The sequence below is a fragment of the Macrosteles quadrilineatus genome, unplaced genomic scaffold (genome assembly GCF_028750875.1).
Source record: "Macrosteles quadrilineatus isolate MER2022 unplaced genomic scaffold, UCM_ALF_1.0 Scaffold_1__1_contigs__length_201487025, whole genome shotgun sequence".
Classification (NCBI taxonomy): domain Eukaryota; kingdom Metazoa; phylum Arthropoda; class Insecta; order Hemiptera; family Cicadellidae; genus Macrosteles; species Macrosteles quadrilineatus.
Window position 1 is genome coordinate 59953551 of NW_026542594.1, and position 18700 is coordinate 59972250.

The window sequence follows — 18700 nt, forward strand, 5'->3', positions numbered from 1 at the left end:
AAATTTTGCCTACAACATGCTGGACATGAGAGTCCCAACTTAAATTGTTATCAATAATAATTCCTAAAAATTTTAAATCATTTACTTTATTAATTTTAGCATTAGTCTTTAAAATTGTCTCATTGTTTTTATTTTTATTTGTACAGAATAGTTATTTGTGCAACTAGTGAGAAAAGTGAGCAATTGACTCACTCGAGAGAAATCCTTACTCACGAGCAGTAGGCTAGTGAGGAATGCTTTCTCGAGTGAGGCAATTGTACTTTGAACTCGAGTTGCACATTATACTTTTCCTACAGTTACCATAAAACAAATAAATTGGTGAAGAAACATAACCTATTTTTACACAGAAGTGAACTTTTAATATAACATTTAATGTGAAGTGACAAATACAACAGTACAACAGCTGACCAGCTGATTTACAGCCAGTGCTGCCAACGTATTTCGCGCGCATACGACGTTGCCTGCATGTTACACGCTCACTATTTCGTGCCTTCACGTTGCAAATCTGGAGTGAGACAAAGTAATTAGAGTGAGACAATGTTAACATTGTCTCACTGATGAGCGAATTGGCCACTTTGCTTTCTCAAATCAGTGAGAGAACATGTACATTGTTAGGTAACTGTAGGAAAAGAAATGTAACTACTTTTATTTTCATTTAAAAGTAAATTTTTGCTGTTAAAAAAGTTTTTAATCTTGTTAATAGAGTGAGAATAAGAATTTTGTACAGCCTCAAGAGTTTTACCTGTCACCAAAAGGCTTGTATCATCTGCATATAGGCAAACTTTGCTATCTGTTCCTGAAATAAAACTAGGTAACCCCTTGATATAGCACAAAAACAGAAGCGGTCCTAGGATAGATCCTTGGGGTACTCCGTATTTGATAGATTGTATTGTTGAATTATGAAATTGTATAACATTTTTTGTACTAAGCCCTTTTGTGACAGTATATTGTTTCCTATCATTAAGGCTAGGCGCACACGAGCGATTATTTTGAGGCAACTATTTCATCGGCCGATCTGTGCATCATGTATTTGAATGGAAGCGCGCACACAGGCGATCGAGAATTGCGCCGATTTTAAAATCTGGGTTTTGCCACAGATTCGTAGGCGAGGCGATTGTCGCCCGAAAATCTGTAACGTACAGATTGTTATCAGTCCGCGCACACGGTCGACTAAAAAATCGTCCAGTCGCTTGTTGTTCTCCACAGGAGTCAGTGAACTTCAGTGTGAGTTGTGTTGTTTTCTTTGCTAAAAAAGGCCACAGCTGTTATAATAAAAACTGAAACTTTCAACAGACATTCTATAGTAATTAAAGAACTTTTTACTGTCATCACGTAAAGTGTATAGTTTATAAAACTGTCGATTTAAATGTCTCTGACTTACTATCGGATGAACCCAATATTTAAGTTGTCTTCTTTTTCTCTTTGGTCTAATTAGAAGAGCACAAACACAGGTTAATTCAACAAAGTCCATTTTAGGATAGCTTAAACGCACTTAAAAAAAATCCATTTCTCGACTAAAAAATCGCCACGTGTGCGCCTGGACATAAATTAAGGGCGATTTATTTTTGGCCGATGAAAAAATCGGCCGATCGAAAAATCGACCGTGTGCGCCAGGCCTAAGATATGATTTAAACCAATCTATCTGGCGATTTTTTATTGCTAAGGATTGTAATGTTTTTATTAATTCTGAATGATTTACACTATCAAAAGCGCGAGTAAGATCTAGAAAGATCCCCAAAGTTTTATTTTTTTTTTATCTATGCTTTCAATTATTGATGTCACAAAATCTACACTAGCGGTTGTCGTTGACCTTCCAGCTCTAAACCCATGCTGATCTTCATCAAATAATTTATTTTTCTCTAAAAAATCTACTAATCGTACACAACTTTTTCAAAAATTTTAGAAAAATTTGATAGTAGGGAAACTGGACGATAATTGAGAGAATTGGTTTCTAACCTTTTTTTAAAAATTGGAATAACTTTTGCTATTTTTAATTTGTTGGGAAATATACCGCAGATTAAAGAAGAATTTACTAGATGTGTTAACGGTTTTGAAATTTCATGTTTGATTGATTTTAACAAAGACATTGAGACCTCATCAAATCCTGAAGAAGTTTTATTTGGCCTACTTGAAATTACTTTAATTATTTCATCTTCAGTCACTGTCCTAAACTTGAAAGTACTGTCAGAAAAAGAAGTAGGAGTTGAATAAATTGTGTTTTGAGATAAATGAGGAATAGACTTTCAACAGCATTAATAAAAATGTCATTAAAAATATTAGATACTTCCAATGGTTCTCTAACCAGTTTCCCTGATTTATTTGTTAGTTCAATTTTTGGGACATGAGCTATAGCAGTAGGCCTACCACCTACTTCACTGTTAATTAAACTCCAAGTTGTTTTGATTACATTGTCAGAGGTTTTTACTTTATCATTGAAATATTTACTTTTTGCCTGAATAATCATTTTTCTAAAACTAGATTTAATACTATTTACATTTTCTTGTGATGCATTTTCTTGTGATACATTTTCTTGTGATACATAGTTGCCTTCCCTTGATATTTTGCAATTCTTTATAATTTCATTATTTTTATTTTTAATATCCTGAGTAATCCAGCCAGAGTAGTTTTTTTTGCAAGGTATGATTAATTTTGGAAAGTGAACATTAAAATAAAACATAAAAATTGAGTGAAAAGTATCAAATTTATATTCAGGAGATGCGTTATAAATATCAGCCCAATTTTCCAACATTAGATCTCTTTTAAATGCCTTTATATTTTGATCTGATAATCTTCTTACCTCTTTTTTAACTGTTTTTTCTTTCTGTGATTTTGAATCTAACAGTGTAATTATCTGTCCATCATGATCAGATATCTCTGTAATAATACCTGATACAGCAATTTTACTTTTTACAATGTTTGTTATGCAATTATCTATTGCACTAACACTAGTTTTTGTGACTCTGGTAGGGAAGTCAACTAGATATCTTACACCGTAAATATTTAAAATTGTTTTAAATCTATTGAAAACAGACATGTTAAAAGATTTAGATTGAGTCAAAACATTGATATTTATATCCCCTACTAAAAGTAACGGCCTATCCTTATATAGTCTACTTAGAATACATAAAAGATGATCTAATTTGTCAAGAAAAGATTCAATAAAACAAAATTTAGGAGACCTATATAAACATACCAAAGTTAAACAACATTTCTGCAATCTAACCTCAGAAATGCAGCATTCAAACTGCTTCTCACAAATCATAGATTCTACACTAGGCAAAATTATCTTTTTTGTTTTAACTGAATGTTTAGCTAATAATAAGCGTGCCACCACCTGTGGTGGAACTCCGGGCAAAGTAATTACTTATGTAAAAACCTTGAACATTTAATCTTTAAATTTCAGATTTTTTCATATTGTGTTCACTAATTGCTATAATGTGAGGTTTTATTTCAGAATTTGTGATTTCAAGAATGTCTAATCTACTGCCAAGGTCTTGAACATTCTGCTGAAAATTTTTAAAATTTTCAAAGCTTTTAAGATCATTTGATGATTTTAGTTTGTTTGACCTACTAGCTCTTAACCTATTTACATTTATACAGTTATTGTCATGGCTACTTAAGTTATGTACATTATTTACACAGTAAGTAATTGATTTGTCGTGTCTAAAAAACCTTTGTTACAATTAGGGGAGAGGGGGGCAAGAGTGGACAGGGGCAAGAGTGGACAGTTTGAATTTCCCGCCTTGTACAGGAAGTAGGAAGTTCAAATTCCAGTCACCAGATAGTTCTAGTGTTTGGATTGTACACAGGAAGTTTGGAGCACATTGACATGACCTCATGAAGGTAAGCTCATTTTTTGTGTTTTTAGGGGTTAAAAGTAAATTTTTACTCATATATTTATATTGAAATAAGGCCTCCAAGCCATTTTTAAAGTTGATCTTGCATTTAAAGTCTTTATAGTACAACTTTTAAGGAATAAATTGGCATTGAGAAGTAAGCAATTGACCTAACCTAAAATCAGTTAGATAGGTTAGAACTAAAAAACAGCCCACGGGGCAAAAGTGGACACAAATTAAGGGGCAAAAGTGGACATATGTATTTTTGTCCACTTTTGCCCCGAGGGTTTTTTATTTCATACTTCACTTAGCATTTTGCATATTTCTTACTTCTAAATGCCAATAGGCCTAGGCCTATGACATTAAATTTAAATTAAGAGGGTATCACATGCAGATTAATGGTTTTTTACTAAATGTAGGCTATGAGTAAAAACTAATTTAATTCCAGCCCTATTATACATCCATATAAAATAAATTTCCTATATAATATCTGTACACAAATAGGTAGGCCAAGTCTTTCAATATTTACATAGAATAGAAATTGTGTGCTAAAAGTATAGCCTCGTGATTGTCCCCCTAAATCAATAACCCACAGGCGTACTCCTAAAATAAATGGATTAAAAATATTGTTTTTCTTTTTTAGGTTTCAAGATGGTTCGGAACTATATAAGAAAAACTAACAGAGCTGAAATATCAGAAGAGGCAGTTAAGGCAGCCCTAGAAGATGTGAAAAATGGAAACATGTCCATTCGACAAGCAGCAGCCAATCATGGCTTAAAAAAATCCATGCTGCATAAGCGATTAAAAAAACTTGGGCCACTAGAGCCAGGCCATCCGGATATTGGTCCTACAACATCAAACCATGGCAAAAGCAAGTACAGCCATCCGCAGGTGTTCTCAACTGAAGAAGAAGATATGTTAGAGGACTACTTGATTCAATCAAGTAAGCTTCAGTATGGCCTGACATATAAGCAGGTCAGAGAGCTTGCATATGATTACGGAGTAAAGTTGGAACGGAAACTACCAATAAGTTGGGAAACGAACAAATCAGCTGGACTGGATTGGATGAAGGGTTACATGAAAAAACACCCAAGATTGAGTTTAAGAAAACCCGAAAATACAAGTATCGCTCGTAATTTAAACTTCAATCAACACAATGTTAGTACTTTTTTCAAAAACCTTGAAATGGTGAGGGGAAAGAACAAATTTAAGCCTGACAACATAATCAACGTGGATGAAACTGGATTAACCACTGTTTTAGAATCACCAAAAGTAGTAGCTCCTACTGGTGTCAAGCAAATAGGCCAAACTGTATCAGCAGAAAGAGGTGAACTTGTCACGGTGTGTGGCATTGTAACCGCTGCTGGAAATGCTATCCCCCCGGTATATATTTACCCAAGAGTGAATATGAAATCTTCATTCCTTATCGGTGCACCAAATGGCAGTGTTGGATTTGCCTCCCGAACTGGTTGGATGAACCAAGATGTTTTCTATGAAGTAATCAAACATATTGCACAACATAAGCTACCAACAAAAGAAAATCCAATACTAATTCTATTGGACAATCACGAATCGCATATAAGTTTAAATACAATTGATTACTGCAGGCAGAATGGGATTGTTCTGTTAACATTCCCTCCACATACTTCCCACAAACTGCAACCACTTGATGTGGCTGTGTTTGCCCCCTTCAAATCTGCCTGTAAAGCTGCTTTTAACAGGTGGATAAGCTCTAACCCAGGGACACATATAAGCATATACAACATCGCCCATTTGTCTTCGATTCCGTTTGATGAAGCATTCTGCAGAAAGAACATTATCTCTGGTTTTCAAAAAACTGGAATTGAACCATTTAACCAATCAGTTTTTACACAAGATGACTTTGCCCCCTCAACAGTTACAGATAGACCTAATCAACAAGATGACACTATGGGGGAGGCTGATCTGCCTAGCGGTTTTGTAGATTCAACTGAAGAAAACATTTCTCAACCTGGGACATCTGCATCTATTTCTGCAAAGGAAGTAGGCCTAGGTCTATTAGAAAATATGGCCATAGACCCAGTTAACTTGGATGTTCCTGATACAGGCATAGGCCTATCTAATGATGAAACTGTACCCGGTATCAAAGAAACGATTCCAAAGAGACTTCCATTGGAAACACTTAAAACCGCCGTCAGTCCAGAGCAAGTAAGACCATTTCCCAGGTCTGAACGGAAAAAGTCTATCAACAAAGGGAGAAAAAAGGGGAAATCGTGTGTGCTTACAGATACACCGGAGAAGAACAGAATAGAACAGGAGGTTAGATTAAAATTAATGAAGAAGGAAAAAGCCCAATGTAGGTCTAAAAGAAAGATTGATTTAAGCCTATCTGTAAAAAAAGATTTGAAGAAAAACAAAAAGAATAAGATACTTAAACCCAGAGATTTGATAGGCAGTTTTGAAAGTGATTCAGAAGAAGTTGACGATGTGGAACTATGCGATGATGGTGGGTTTAGCCCTTTCTCAGAATCTAGTGACAGTGAACCAGAAGGGACTGGCGAAAAGGTAGAACATGATGGAAGAAATGTGAATATTAATGACTTTGTCTTAGTGAAGTTAGCTGGTAAAAAAGTTATTAAGTATTTTGTAGCACAAGTCAGTGAAAAAATTGGTCTTACAGATTTTACAGTCAGCTTCCTAAAAAGAAAGGACTACACCTACAAGTTTGTAAAACCTGCAGTTGACGATGAAAGTACTATTGACATTTCTGATATCATTGTAAAATTGCCTCAACCAAATGTTGTTGGAGGAACAGAAAGGGCCATAAGTGTTTTTAATTTTAAGTATAACTTTTCTGGCTTTAACATGGGCTAATTTCAGAAAGTTGAGAAAAAAGTAACAAGAATTGAAGCTTATTAGTTAGAACTTTTTCTATAAATGTAAATTTGCATTTTTATTTTGATTTTCATTGATAATTTTTGTTATTTTATAAGCACTGAAGCTTATAGTATGTGTTTACAGTAATAAATATTTTTTCCCTTGCAAAATTTTATTTTTTTTGTACTGTCCACTTTTACCCCGAAAAAAACTCACAATGTCCACTTTTACCCCCAGTGGGGGCAAATGTGGACACGGTGCAGTTTTTCACGATTTTATAAAAAAAATAGTTAAAAAATGTTTTATCTTACTTATCAAGTATGCAAAGTTGATAACAAATAGTTAAAGGTTACATTAAGTGTTGATTTCAATTAATTTAACCAACAGAAAAAATTAAAAAAAATAAAATGTATTTTTTGTCCACTCTTGCCCCCCTCTCCCCTACTGACTTTACATTGACTTTCCACAATATTGACACTATGTCTGACTTATCGGTTGAAGACAGATGATCTCGGGCTCAGTCTGAAGTAGGTAGGTCCACAGCATCAGTGGTGATTGACCAGAGTCAGATTGAGTCAGGCAGTCCAGAAACATAGTAGTGGGTAGACCAAGTGCGGTAGGGTACAAAGCAGTGACCAGAGTGTCCAGGCTGTTAGATGAAATCCCAGCAGCATTAGCCAAAAACCCTCTTGAAATAATATCCTCGTTAAAATATTCTTGAAGAGAAGAGGGTGTTGTCCTGGATATCCACAGTCAGTCAGGTCGGTATCCACTCCATAAATGCACAGTTTTCCTTATCCATCAGCTGGGCTTATCAGTACTCATGCACAAACCTGAGGGCTACTGATGGTCGGCATGTGTAGCTCCCTTTGCTACAGATTGAATTTATCTTGCTCCTTCAGTGGAGAGGCGGCAATTGCAAGACCTACTAGTAATATTTTGTATTGGGGCAATTGAAGGCGTCCCTCCAACAGCAATAATTCCTATCGGGTGATCAGTCCGATTTCCCCTTGTTTTAAACCTTACTAGCAACGTTACAACTTAGGTTGGGCGTTTGTGTATTGTTAGTTGTAATGTGTTAGTTAAGATTTTTCACCTGAGGACGGGATAAGATTTCAGATCCCGAAACGTTGTGTATTGTTTTTTACCATCGTGATGAAAAATGTCCGCAATAAACCTTTGGACAACATTAACTCACCATCACCAACAATGAACTTCAAACAAAGAATTAACTGTGCCATCTCAGGAACTATTAGAATTAATGAAAACCTTTAATGGAGAACTTCAACTATTTTCTTATGACATAAAAAAATATGTATTCCACTTTTTCAAGTATGGCCGCCATTTTCCAATTTGGTGACTAACTATAAAATTCCTTATGGATCAGCTTGTATTTTATGATTGATTTAGAATGCAAATGCAACTTAAATTTTTTATTCTTTGCACTTTTTCAAAGAACAAATACATATTTTTTGTTTGTTTGGAGATATAGCCTCTGGATCGTTATTGAACATAATTAAATCTAAGGCTTACCTTACAATCCATATTATGGTGGAAGACCTAGGTTTCTACGTCAAAATGTTATTGTTATACAAAGGTCTGAAACACAGTATTCCTCAAAACAATGACTCCAACCTTATAATAGATTTCGAGTCAACCATCCAAAATCTACCTAAAGAAACCCAAAATCAAACCAAAATCCTCACTCACAATAAATTGATGAGACATTAAAAAACCTAAAAATAAAACAGCATGATCCCAACTCCAAACTTTGAAAAACATAAAAACCAAACTTCAGGAATCAAACGCTTCTATAACAAAGGAAACACGGTAGTAGTAGTAAACAATGATCATCACCATAATAAAATAATGAACTTCTTTGATGAAAACAACATTATAAAGTTACAGACAGACCCAACTAAATCCTTCCATGAATGCATAACAAAAGTCATCAACAAATCAACAATATTAGCAAACAACCAAAAGTAACATTGTAGAACAATCAAACCAAATGCTCCAAAATTCAGAGGCCTCCCGAAACTCTACAAACCTGGAGAACCTATCAGACCATTGGTAAACTCCATAAATTCTCCATCTTACAGACTTTCAAAACTACTTAACAGAATAATCCGCCAAGAAATAAAACTGAACAATGATTGATCCCTAAAAAAACTCGCTAGATTAGATACATAAACTTAAAAACACCAAAATTCGTGAAACAGCTTTGCTGGCATCATTTGATGTAAAAGACCTATACACAAACATACCCATAAACGAAACAATTGAAATACTAAGAGAAAATCTAGTACAACAGGGAACTAGAGACACCGCCTACATCAACGACCTCACGAATCTAATAAAAACAGTCCTGGAACAAAACTATTTTGAATACAACAACGAGTTCTTCTCCCAAAACAAAGGGCTAGCCATGGGTTCTCCCCTATCAGCAGTAATGTCCGAAATAATCCTAAACCACATTGAAAATTCCAAAACTAAAAAGTTCACCCTAGAAATAGAATCTGAAAAATCCCTTAACTACCTAGACTTAACCACCACCAGAAAAAAAAACACTTCAGATTCAATATCTATAGAAAACCAACTGCCACAGACCACTTAATCCATGCCCATTCAAACCATCCAACCCAACACAAACTCGCAGCTTTCCACAGTATGATTTATAGGCTTACAAATGTCCCACTCAATGAAGAGAACTACAAAAAAGAGATGAACATCATTAAGCAAATAGCTGTTAATAATCATTATCACCCAACCCTTATCTCCAAGATTTTAATGAAACAAAAACTAAACCAAAGAAAACAAGAGCCCAAAACCAATAAAGAATTTGTGACCACAACCTACCACGGAAAAATAAACAACTCCTTCCATAAAATCTTGGAAGAACAGGGACTCAAAGTTGCCTACAGATCGACTAACAACCTTGGGAGCTTGTTAAACACAAAGCAATCGACAACTGTAGACAACTTTGAAGGTACAGGAGTCTACAAATTAACTTGTGGCTCTTGCCCTAAATTCTATATTGGGCAAACGGGCAGAAGTTTCCACCAGCGTTTCTAAAAACATCTCCCCAAAAAGAACTCAGCCATCAAACTATTCCGAACATCTAATTTCAGAAAACCATTCCTACACCTCAAAAGATACCAACTTAGAAATCTTGCATAAAGCCCCCAAAAGCAACAAGCTAAATACAATAGAACATTTTCATATATACTATAACGCAACCAAAACCGACCCATCCCTCATACTAAATGACCAAAGAAACTTTGTCGCTAACATCATGTTTGATTCATTAATTGAAATAAGAAATAAATAATGTAATACAATATTATCAAACACCTGTTTGCAAAAAATACATAACTCTATGGAGTGATAAGACCAGGCTGCTAGAAGTGAAAGTCATCATATTCCAACTTCGGATGTTAGGTTTGATAAAGATCATGGCCATGCAACTAAGTTGTTTTAATCTATGTCTTTGTAAATATTTATATGTGTTCAATGTTTGTACAAATTATACTAAATCAACAATATCTCAAGTAAGAGATGGCAAACAATAAGTTTAGCAAGCCTATGAGACATAGGACTGACGATAACGTTTCGACGTAGAAACCTAGGTCTCCACCATAATAATAAATTTGATTGTAAGGTAAGCCTTAGATTTAATTATAATAAATATATCTTAACATTGCATCTACATTCTAAATAAAAGATAAAATTCAGGGAGTGTCATGAGAAATTTAAAAGTTAGAAAAGTTGCCGAATCCATATTTTCAATGCATGCATTTTTAAGACTTATTTACCCTCAGTATTTTTTTACTCTGTACCTTTAGCCCATAAAGGAGTAGCTTTAGAGAAATAAACGGTATCAGCAATCTGACACATACTTTCTCCCATTAGTTTGCCAACAACCTTTATCATGGGTAAGCGATGAGAGTAACTATGATATTTAATAGGGTAAAATCACAAAAGTTGCGTTAACTTTTAAAACGTAATATTTACAGGGGGGTTGCACTAAGTTGTTAAGAGTTATAAGGACCATCACATACTAATTTCAATCAAACCGACTTTTTTTCCAAAAATCCGATTTTCTCTTTTTAATGTTTTTTTTTATGGGAAAATAACATAAAAGTTACAATAACTTTTGAACCGTAATTTGTACAGGAATGGGAGTTATACCATTTTGTTTACAATTAAAAGGGCTATAACATACAAAATTTGTATGTGCAGCACCACCAAGAGGCGACAGGCAGCCCGGTCACACTACTCGCATAGCTTAAAGCTCAGTTCTAGTCGCCATTTCGTCTGTGGGTATTCATAACCTAGTCCTTAAGCGATTATTGAGGATGTGTGTGAAAGAACTTTGTTGAAAAGATCTTAACCGCAAGAATAGAAGAGGTCTTGGTGAACCCTGCCTTGGATACAAAGAATGGAAATACAGTTATGTTTTACGAATGTCACCACATCAATTCTAAGTATTGATAGAATTGGTTAAACCTCTACTAAAAAAAAAAATATAATGCTTTGTTTGCCGCTGGCACGCTTCTAGATGTGGTAGGACTAAGCGTTTGGCTGGCGCCAGCGAGTGCAATTGATCATGAGACCTGCTAGTCACCGCAACCTTGCTACCAAGAGTTAAACAAGTCCGACTTCACCAGCCGCTGACAAATACTTGCTGGCTGGCGGTGCCAGCTGCAAATTTTGTGGTCACATTAAGCTGGTAGTAGCGGCTTCTTTTAATTCGCGGCTGATACCAACCTAGTGTGACCATGTTTAAGGAATAAGACAGCTAATCTTTCTTTTGACGTAAATATAGTAACTGTCCAAAATTCATCCATTCATCATTCATGTTTATATGTATAAGATAATCTGTATACTTACAAGAGAAGCTACAGAGGTTTCAAACGCATTAGTTGCTTTCCTTTTGTTACTTTTAGTTGAATCTTGTTGGTTTACACTTGAAGCAGATGAGCTCTTCTGTAAATTTTCTGGTAACCTGCTATTTTGGAAAAGAGCTGGTTAAATAAGGAAACAGAAATAATAAGTCTTCATCTACTTAAGCTGTAAGCCAAAACCTTTAAAGTTAATTAAAATATGCTAAATGTTTTAGGTTTTCATATTTCTTGCGACATTGTGCATAGAAATGTTATTAGGTTTAGAATGGTGGTGCGATGTAGTTAATATCTGGCATCTGGTACAAGCGACATATGTTCTTTTAATTTCTTTGTGATGGTTATTATTGTCGTGGTAGCCTTTAAGAATGGGAGGAAAAGTCTAGCACTCACCAATAATGAACCCCAATGCTTGGTTAGATTTCCTAGGGCTAATGGGTTTACTCTATCCCCTATAAGTAGGGTGAGCGAGCTGCAAAGTTCCAGGTTCAAATCCCAAATAACCAATGGCCTTAATGCCGCAACCCTCTAGGTATGGACTGGTAAAAAGTAAAAGCTGCTTCCAGGCTGCTAGAGCTTAGTATCCTTAGATGTGACATATTTTTTTAAACCCCTATTAAAGTGCAGTTAGTGATATTATCTGTTCAGGGATGTATAAGAAAGTGTTTGGACATTAAAAACTTTCTTAATGGTTGGAGAGGATTTGCATGATTCGGCCAGCCGTGGTCTTTTACAAGATTATTTGAGGTAGAGAAAAAGTTAAGGAAATATGCATGTAGATGGTGGTGTGATTGTGGAAGAGATGGCCAAACTGATATGGCACATTTACAAGACTACAATGAGCTTCAGTGAACCTTGCTAGTCTTAAACAAGATGATCCCGAGCAAATATCTTAATATTATATCAATGTCTGGACAGAGACTGATGCCCGCAGCCAGCATCATCTTGAAAAGAAGTACGTCCTTTAGCAGATTAAAAAAAAGCACTTACACACTTTTCTCCATTCAATTCTATTAACTGGCCATGTATTTCAATAGTGCAATCACTGTTGAATTGAAATACAAGGCCTGTTAACAGAGAATTGAATGGAGAAAAGTGTGTAGGAGCCTAAGTGTTTTTTTGAAATCTGCTATAGGATGTTCTTCCCTTCCAGCAATTTTAAACTTTATAAGAGAACGCAATTTATACTTGGCAGGAGCATCAATTTTCCCTTCCATCCTTTTAGAACTGGACCCAAGTGCTGCATCGAAGTGGAGGCCACCAAGAATAGTGGTGTCGGAATAGGGGTCTCAAACCCGGACCTTCAATCCAATCCCGGGATTTCAGGATTCGTCAAATCCAATAACACTATCACTATAATTCACACATTTCTATGATTGTGAAAATTGGTTAATAAACAAACCATATTTGGCAATTTAAAAAAATGCAAATTACAAAAGGAGGCCATTTAAAATTTGTACAGTCAAATTTCATGAAAACCAGCTACTTATGAAAACTTATACAGTAGACCCTCTCTAATCCGGCACTGCACCACTCCGGCACTCCAGTAATCCGGCGTCTTTAGACGGGAGGTCATGCGCGATCGCGGCAAAATCATGAACATCTCCAGCGCTTGAATAGATGTTATCATCGCCTCCCGCAGTCACAGAAACGTCATCGTCTTCAAGCAGGATCGCGGCAAAATCATGAACATCTCCCGCGGTCATGTAGACATTATCGTTGTCTTCCGCAGTCGCGGCAACGATTTTATCATCTCCCGCAGCCGTGTAAACATCATTGTCTACTCCCGCAGTCACGGAAATGTCATCGTCGACTTGCGCGATCACGGCCAAATCATGAACATCTCCCACCGTCACGAAAACATCATCGTCTTCATGTGCCATCGCGGCAATTTCACGAACATCTCCTGCGGACGTATCATCGCCTACCGTGGTCATGGAAACATCATCATCATCATGAACGATCGTGGCAAAATCATGATTATCTCCCGCGGCCGTGTAGACGTTATCATCGTCTCCCACGAATACATCATCGTCGTTATACCCTATCGCCGCAATAGCGGTTTCCGTTTTAATTGCATTTTAAGTGTTTTTAATGATAACATTCCAGTAATCCGGCATTCTCACTAATCCAGCAGTATCACGGTCCTATGCCGGATTACTGAGAGTCTACTATACAAGGAATAAAATTTAAATCACTTTCAATGATGCCCCAGCCTCTATATGAACCAGAAATGGTCCAATGTGACTTCTCTTATTTCAACAAATAAATACAACCAAATATATAGGTTAAATTAAAAGTAGACAGCTGAATGAGAAAAACTTAGGTATCCTAAGGATAGAGAATCATTTTTAGAATTTTAAGAAGTCCTGCCAGAAGTGGATACTATTTGATTTAGAGGCTAAAACGTTATTATAGAATAGAAGAAAATTTGGTTTTAATAAAACAAATGTAAAGTAAATAAAAGCGACGTCTTATAACACTTAAAACAAAACAAATATTTACGCTTATACTGTTACTCACAAGACGGTAAATATACAAAAAAGATGGTAAGTGGTGATCAATTTCGATTGGACACTCCAATCATCATCAGACCCAATAGGCGAATGACAAGAATCTTGAATGGCGTCTCTACTTATACCCTATTGGCTACCGGAAGCACCGGCCAATACATTTTTATAAGTACAACTGGAATAGAAATTTACTTGTTCACTTGTTCATTAATCAACTTATTTCTATTTTTACATTTTTCCTTATAAATATACAATTATTCCCAGGCATTCATTACATATCCTTTCTTACAATCCTTAGCCAAGTTTGATTATATCCAAACTACTTAATGGTTTTTCTGGAAGTCTTTCAATTATTTTCTATGAGTACATTTTTTTACATTTACTACCAGATCTTGTATAAGGTCCAAACCAGTTAAGAGTTAAGAGATGTTAAGAGTTTGTATAGAGCCACTTACCACTTTTACTTTTCCTCTTGCAGGCACATTTAGGATTATTTTCTTTTTCCCGACAGGTTTTTTCTTTCTTATTTGGTTTTTTTTTTTTTGAGTCTTCCCTTTTTCCCCACCAAGTTTTGCTTCAGTTTTCATTATATTAGTAACTGCCCAGGCGGTAGCTCTCTCACCAATGAGTCTGAAGCTTTTACCCTTTCCCATTTCCCAAGCTAATAAGCTGTCAGCTACTGATCTAATTTTGCTATCCTTCGATCTTGAGTATGCTCTATCGTGGTGTTTGCGTGCAGCATCCAATTTATTTATGCCTGGATCACCCCTTGCTTATCTCTTCCTTAAATTCGTTCCAGGTCCACAGTACTCATAGCCAAATATGTGAAATTCTCCAGGTAAAATACCCTGTGTCTGTGTACAAGAAGATTATCTGTGTACATACAGGGTGAATAAAAAGTCAAGACTCCCCCATCTAATATTTTTCTAAGTTAGAACACAGTATAGTCTTCTTGTACACATACACAGGGTATTTTATCTGTAGAACTTGCAAAAACCACGATATAGCATACTCAAGATTGAACTATAATAAAATATACACAGATACCCTTTTGGTGGTCGTGCAAACTCAGCACAAAGTTTCATTTTATGATTTTGAAAAGTTTTAGTGTCCCCAAAAAAATTAGGGATTATGGGCTCAACTGGAGATTACTCTATAGGTATATAAGATATATTTACCTTTAAACATTACCAATTTAATTTTAAACAGTATGATTTATATTGGCATTCTGTTAATTGCGTTTTTTTTTACCCGCCCTTATGAATCGACGCTTCGGGCATCTATAAAATCAATTGTAACGAATGTGATAGCTTCTTACTTTGGACAGACTGTGAACTTCGTTAACTGCTTCAAAAACCACACATCTGCGTGGAGGAACAACAAACCGGAGAGATCAAATGTCGCACAACACCTGTTACAAAATGGCCACTCAATAGGAAAAATTAAGGATAGTCTTATGTATTTTAAAGAATTGTAAGAAAGGATATGTAATGAATTCTTGGAAAGAATTGTATATTTATAAGGAAAAATGTAAAAATAGAAATAAGTTGATTAATGAACAAGTAAATTTCTATTCCAGTTGTACTTATAAAAATGTATTGGCCGGTGCTTCCGGTAGCCAATAGGGTATAAGTAGGGACGCCATTCAAGATTCTTGCCTATTGGGTCTGATAATGATTGGAGTGTCCAATTGAAATCGATCACCACTAACCATGTTTTTTGTATATTTATTTATTTATTTACAGAATGCCATTACATCATAAAATGACAGGACATTTGTCAATGCAATATAATACTTAAATCCAAATAGTAATAAATCCAAATAAAATAATTTCAACACTTAACCCTCCCAATTTCCACTTAAAAATTCATTTAAAGAATAAAATGTTTTTGTCAATAACCATTCTTTACATTTTTGTTTGAACTTTTTTGGATTTGCAATGTTTTTTAAATGATCAGGAATCAAGTTATACAATTTCGGTCCAATATATTGAGGTGATGCTTCAAATAGTAATAATCTATGGCTAGTGGGCTTAATTAGGTTCTTATGTCTAGTGTTATACCTATGGTTTGTGTGACCCTCCCTGAAAATGGACAAATTGTTGAATACCCAAAATAATGCTTCTAAAATATACAGGTCATAAAATGTCAAAACGCTAAAAGCCTGAAAGATGACTTTGCACGGACTTCTTCGGGGTACTTTAGCTATGATTCTAAGTGCCTTCTTTTGAAGCCTAAAAATCTTCTTACCATGGCAAGAATTTTCCCAGACAAGTATTCTGTATGACATTAATGATGAAAAATATGAATGATAAACTGTTAATTGAGTTTTAGTATCTGTAACTTGAGAAATTGTTTTGAGAGAAAATATTGCTGAAGAAAGTTTTTTCCGTAGTTTGTCAATGTGAGGAAGCCAGTCAAGATTTTCGTTTATATGAATACCCAAAAAATTGGCTGTCTCCTCAGACATTAACTGATGATTTGTAAAAGTGGTCTGTTTTAAACTATTTCTATGATCTGGTCGAAAATTAACTTCTTGAGTCTTGTCCATGTTCAAGGAGAGCCCATTTACTCTAAACCAGTCACTTAAAGTAGGGGTGTGCGAGTACTCGAATCTTCGAGCTTTTTGGTCGAGCTTTTCATTATTCGGCTCGGCTCAAGGCATTTTGAAAAAGCTCGAAGTTCGAGCCGAGCTTTTAATACTAAGTCAAAACTAAAAAAAAAAACACTTAATTTGGGTCATAATTGAAAACAATGTTATCACAATTCTACGTTGTTCATGCATTCGAGGTTTGATAATCACGAACCTCAGATCAGTCAAGACGCAATGATTATCGATCGTAATTTTGAGGAGATAGGAAAGAGACAAACTACCACCTATCGCGTTGTCTTTCTAACACAGCTATTCGTATCGTAATATACAACGCAGTGCGAGTGCGTGATTGGCTTGTCGCTATGACGACACACGGTTGCCGTGACAACCTACAGTGCGCACTGAGTACTGCGCCTTGTGTGGGAGGGGAGATTATACCAACAAACTATTTCAGGAATTCTATTTTGGGAGGGATGAAAGATAAGGAAGAAACAAAAAGTGGTCACTTGTGCAAATGTAGTGGGCGACACTATAAGGCTGTAAACGAGTATCGTCTCGTTGTTCCTTGTTTGTTTACTTTTTTCAGATTCCTTATCAAACGCCCCTATCTGCTATCTCTCTTTCTTTCTCTCTCTAACAATGTACTGATTAAACAGATTGTGGTTGACGACTTTTCTACTTAGAGGTTTCCCTGCAGTTATTTTAAGTTCAATCAATCCCATAACCTTTCTAATGATTATCCAAATAATTATCTGTTTTGTATTTTATTTCCTTTAAACCAACCCCTATTAACCATCTGTATTTTATAGAATAAAACGTTTGTTTATTAAGTTTGACTGGCCACACAATTTTGTACCTATTTTATTTTGTATAAAATAACAGTCACCTTGATGATTATATGTATCAATAAGTGGTGCAAGCTGTAATGAATGCTTATTATTATCAAAATAAGTAATGAATTATTAATTTTTGATAATAATACATGGGTCATTGAATACCATAATGTGATGTAGTTTCCTATTTGTAACTTGCAAATAATAATAATTGATAGTTAATTCTGGAAAATGAAAAATAGTGATCACATTCATAAACCTATTGTCAAAACAGCAACACGGGTGTAAGGGTTTATTGTTTCGGTACAAAGGACATGGGTGTTTCAAGGACAGAGTGTTGGGCCTCCCGGTTTAGGGGGGAGGGGTGGTGGTGAGACTGCAAGAAGGGGAGGGAACTGGTTTTGGCTATTTATTGATTAGTTGCCCGACCCTTCTAGATAACAAAATTGAGTGACAGTGTTAATTCATTGTGTTCTTTATTTCATTTCTTGTTTACTTTGTGTGTTATTCTATTAATTTTAGTGTTTTGGTCTATTTCCTCCATATGTCAATTATATCTTTTTTAATATATAAGTTTACTTTTTACTTGTCTCTCCACCTTTTTGGATCCAAACCAACTATGTTCTTTTTTGATTAATATGATTTATAAAACTAAAATATTTTGTGCATGGAAAACAACAAGAATAATCACGTGTTTTAAAATGTATTTTGTATTTATTTATGTAGAATTAAATATTCATAGTAGTTCAAATATACATATGCAATCGACTTGCTAGTTGTTTTGTCGTCATTCAAGGTCGCGTTGCTGTTCTGTTATGAAAGACAATCTGATTGTCTCAGTCTTCATTGCATATCTCGTCAGGCCTTTAATCGATATCCTTTTATTTCTTGCATCTTAATTTAGTTCAGTTCAGTTCTTATCGTGATTATCTACTATTTGATGTCTTGACAATTCTCAATGTTTTAAAACATATTAAATTAACATTGTGTTTATTTAAAAATTGACTAAACATTATTTTTATTATGCACTTTTTTAAGAGTAAAAAGTTTAATAATTTAGATAAGGTGACGCTAGAAAAGCTCTGCTCGAAAAAGCTCGAGGTTGAAATTTTTTTAAAAAGCTCGGCTCGGCTTGAGGTTGAAAATCACTATTCGCACACCCCTA

General features: G+C 35.2%; 1 protein-coding gene across 3 annotated transcripts in view; it reads right to left on the bottom strand.

The window, feature by feature from the left end:
* Positions 1-18700, bottom strand: part of LOC128983232 (repetitive organellar protein-like) — a 133463-nt gene that overhangs the window by 7386 nt on the left and 107377 nt on the right. For all 3 annotated transcript variants that reach the window (XM_054402458.1, XM_054402459.1, XM_054402460.1), the window contains one exon: positions 11586-11703. In XM_054402458.1, coding sequence (XP_054258433.1) covers positions 11586-11703 — 118 coding nt within the window. The remainder of the gene's footprint in view (positions 1-11585; positions 11704-18700) is intronic.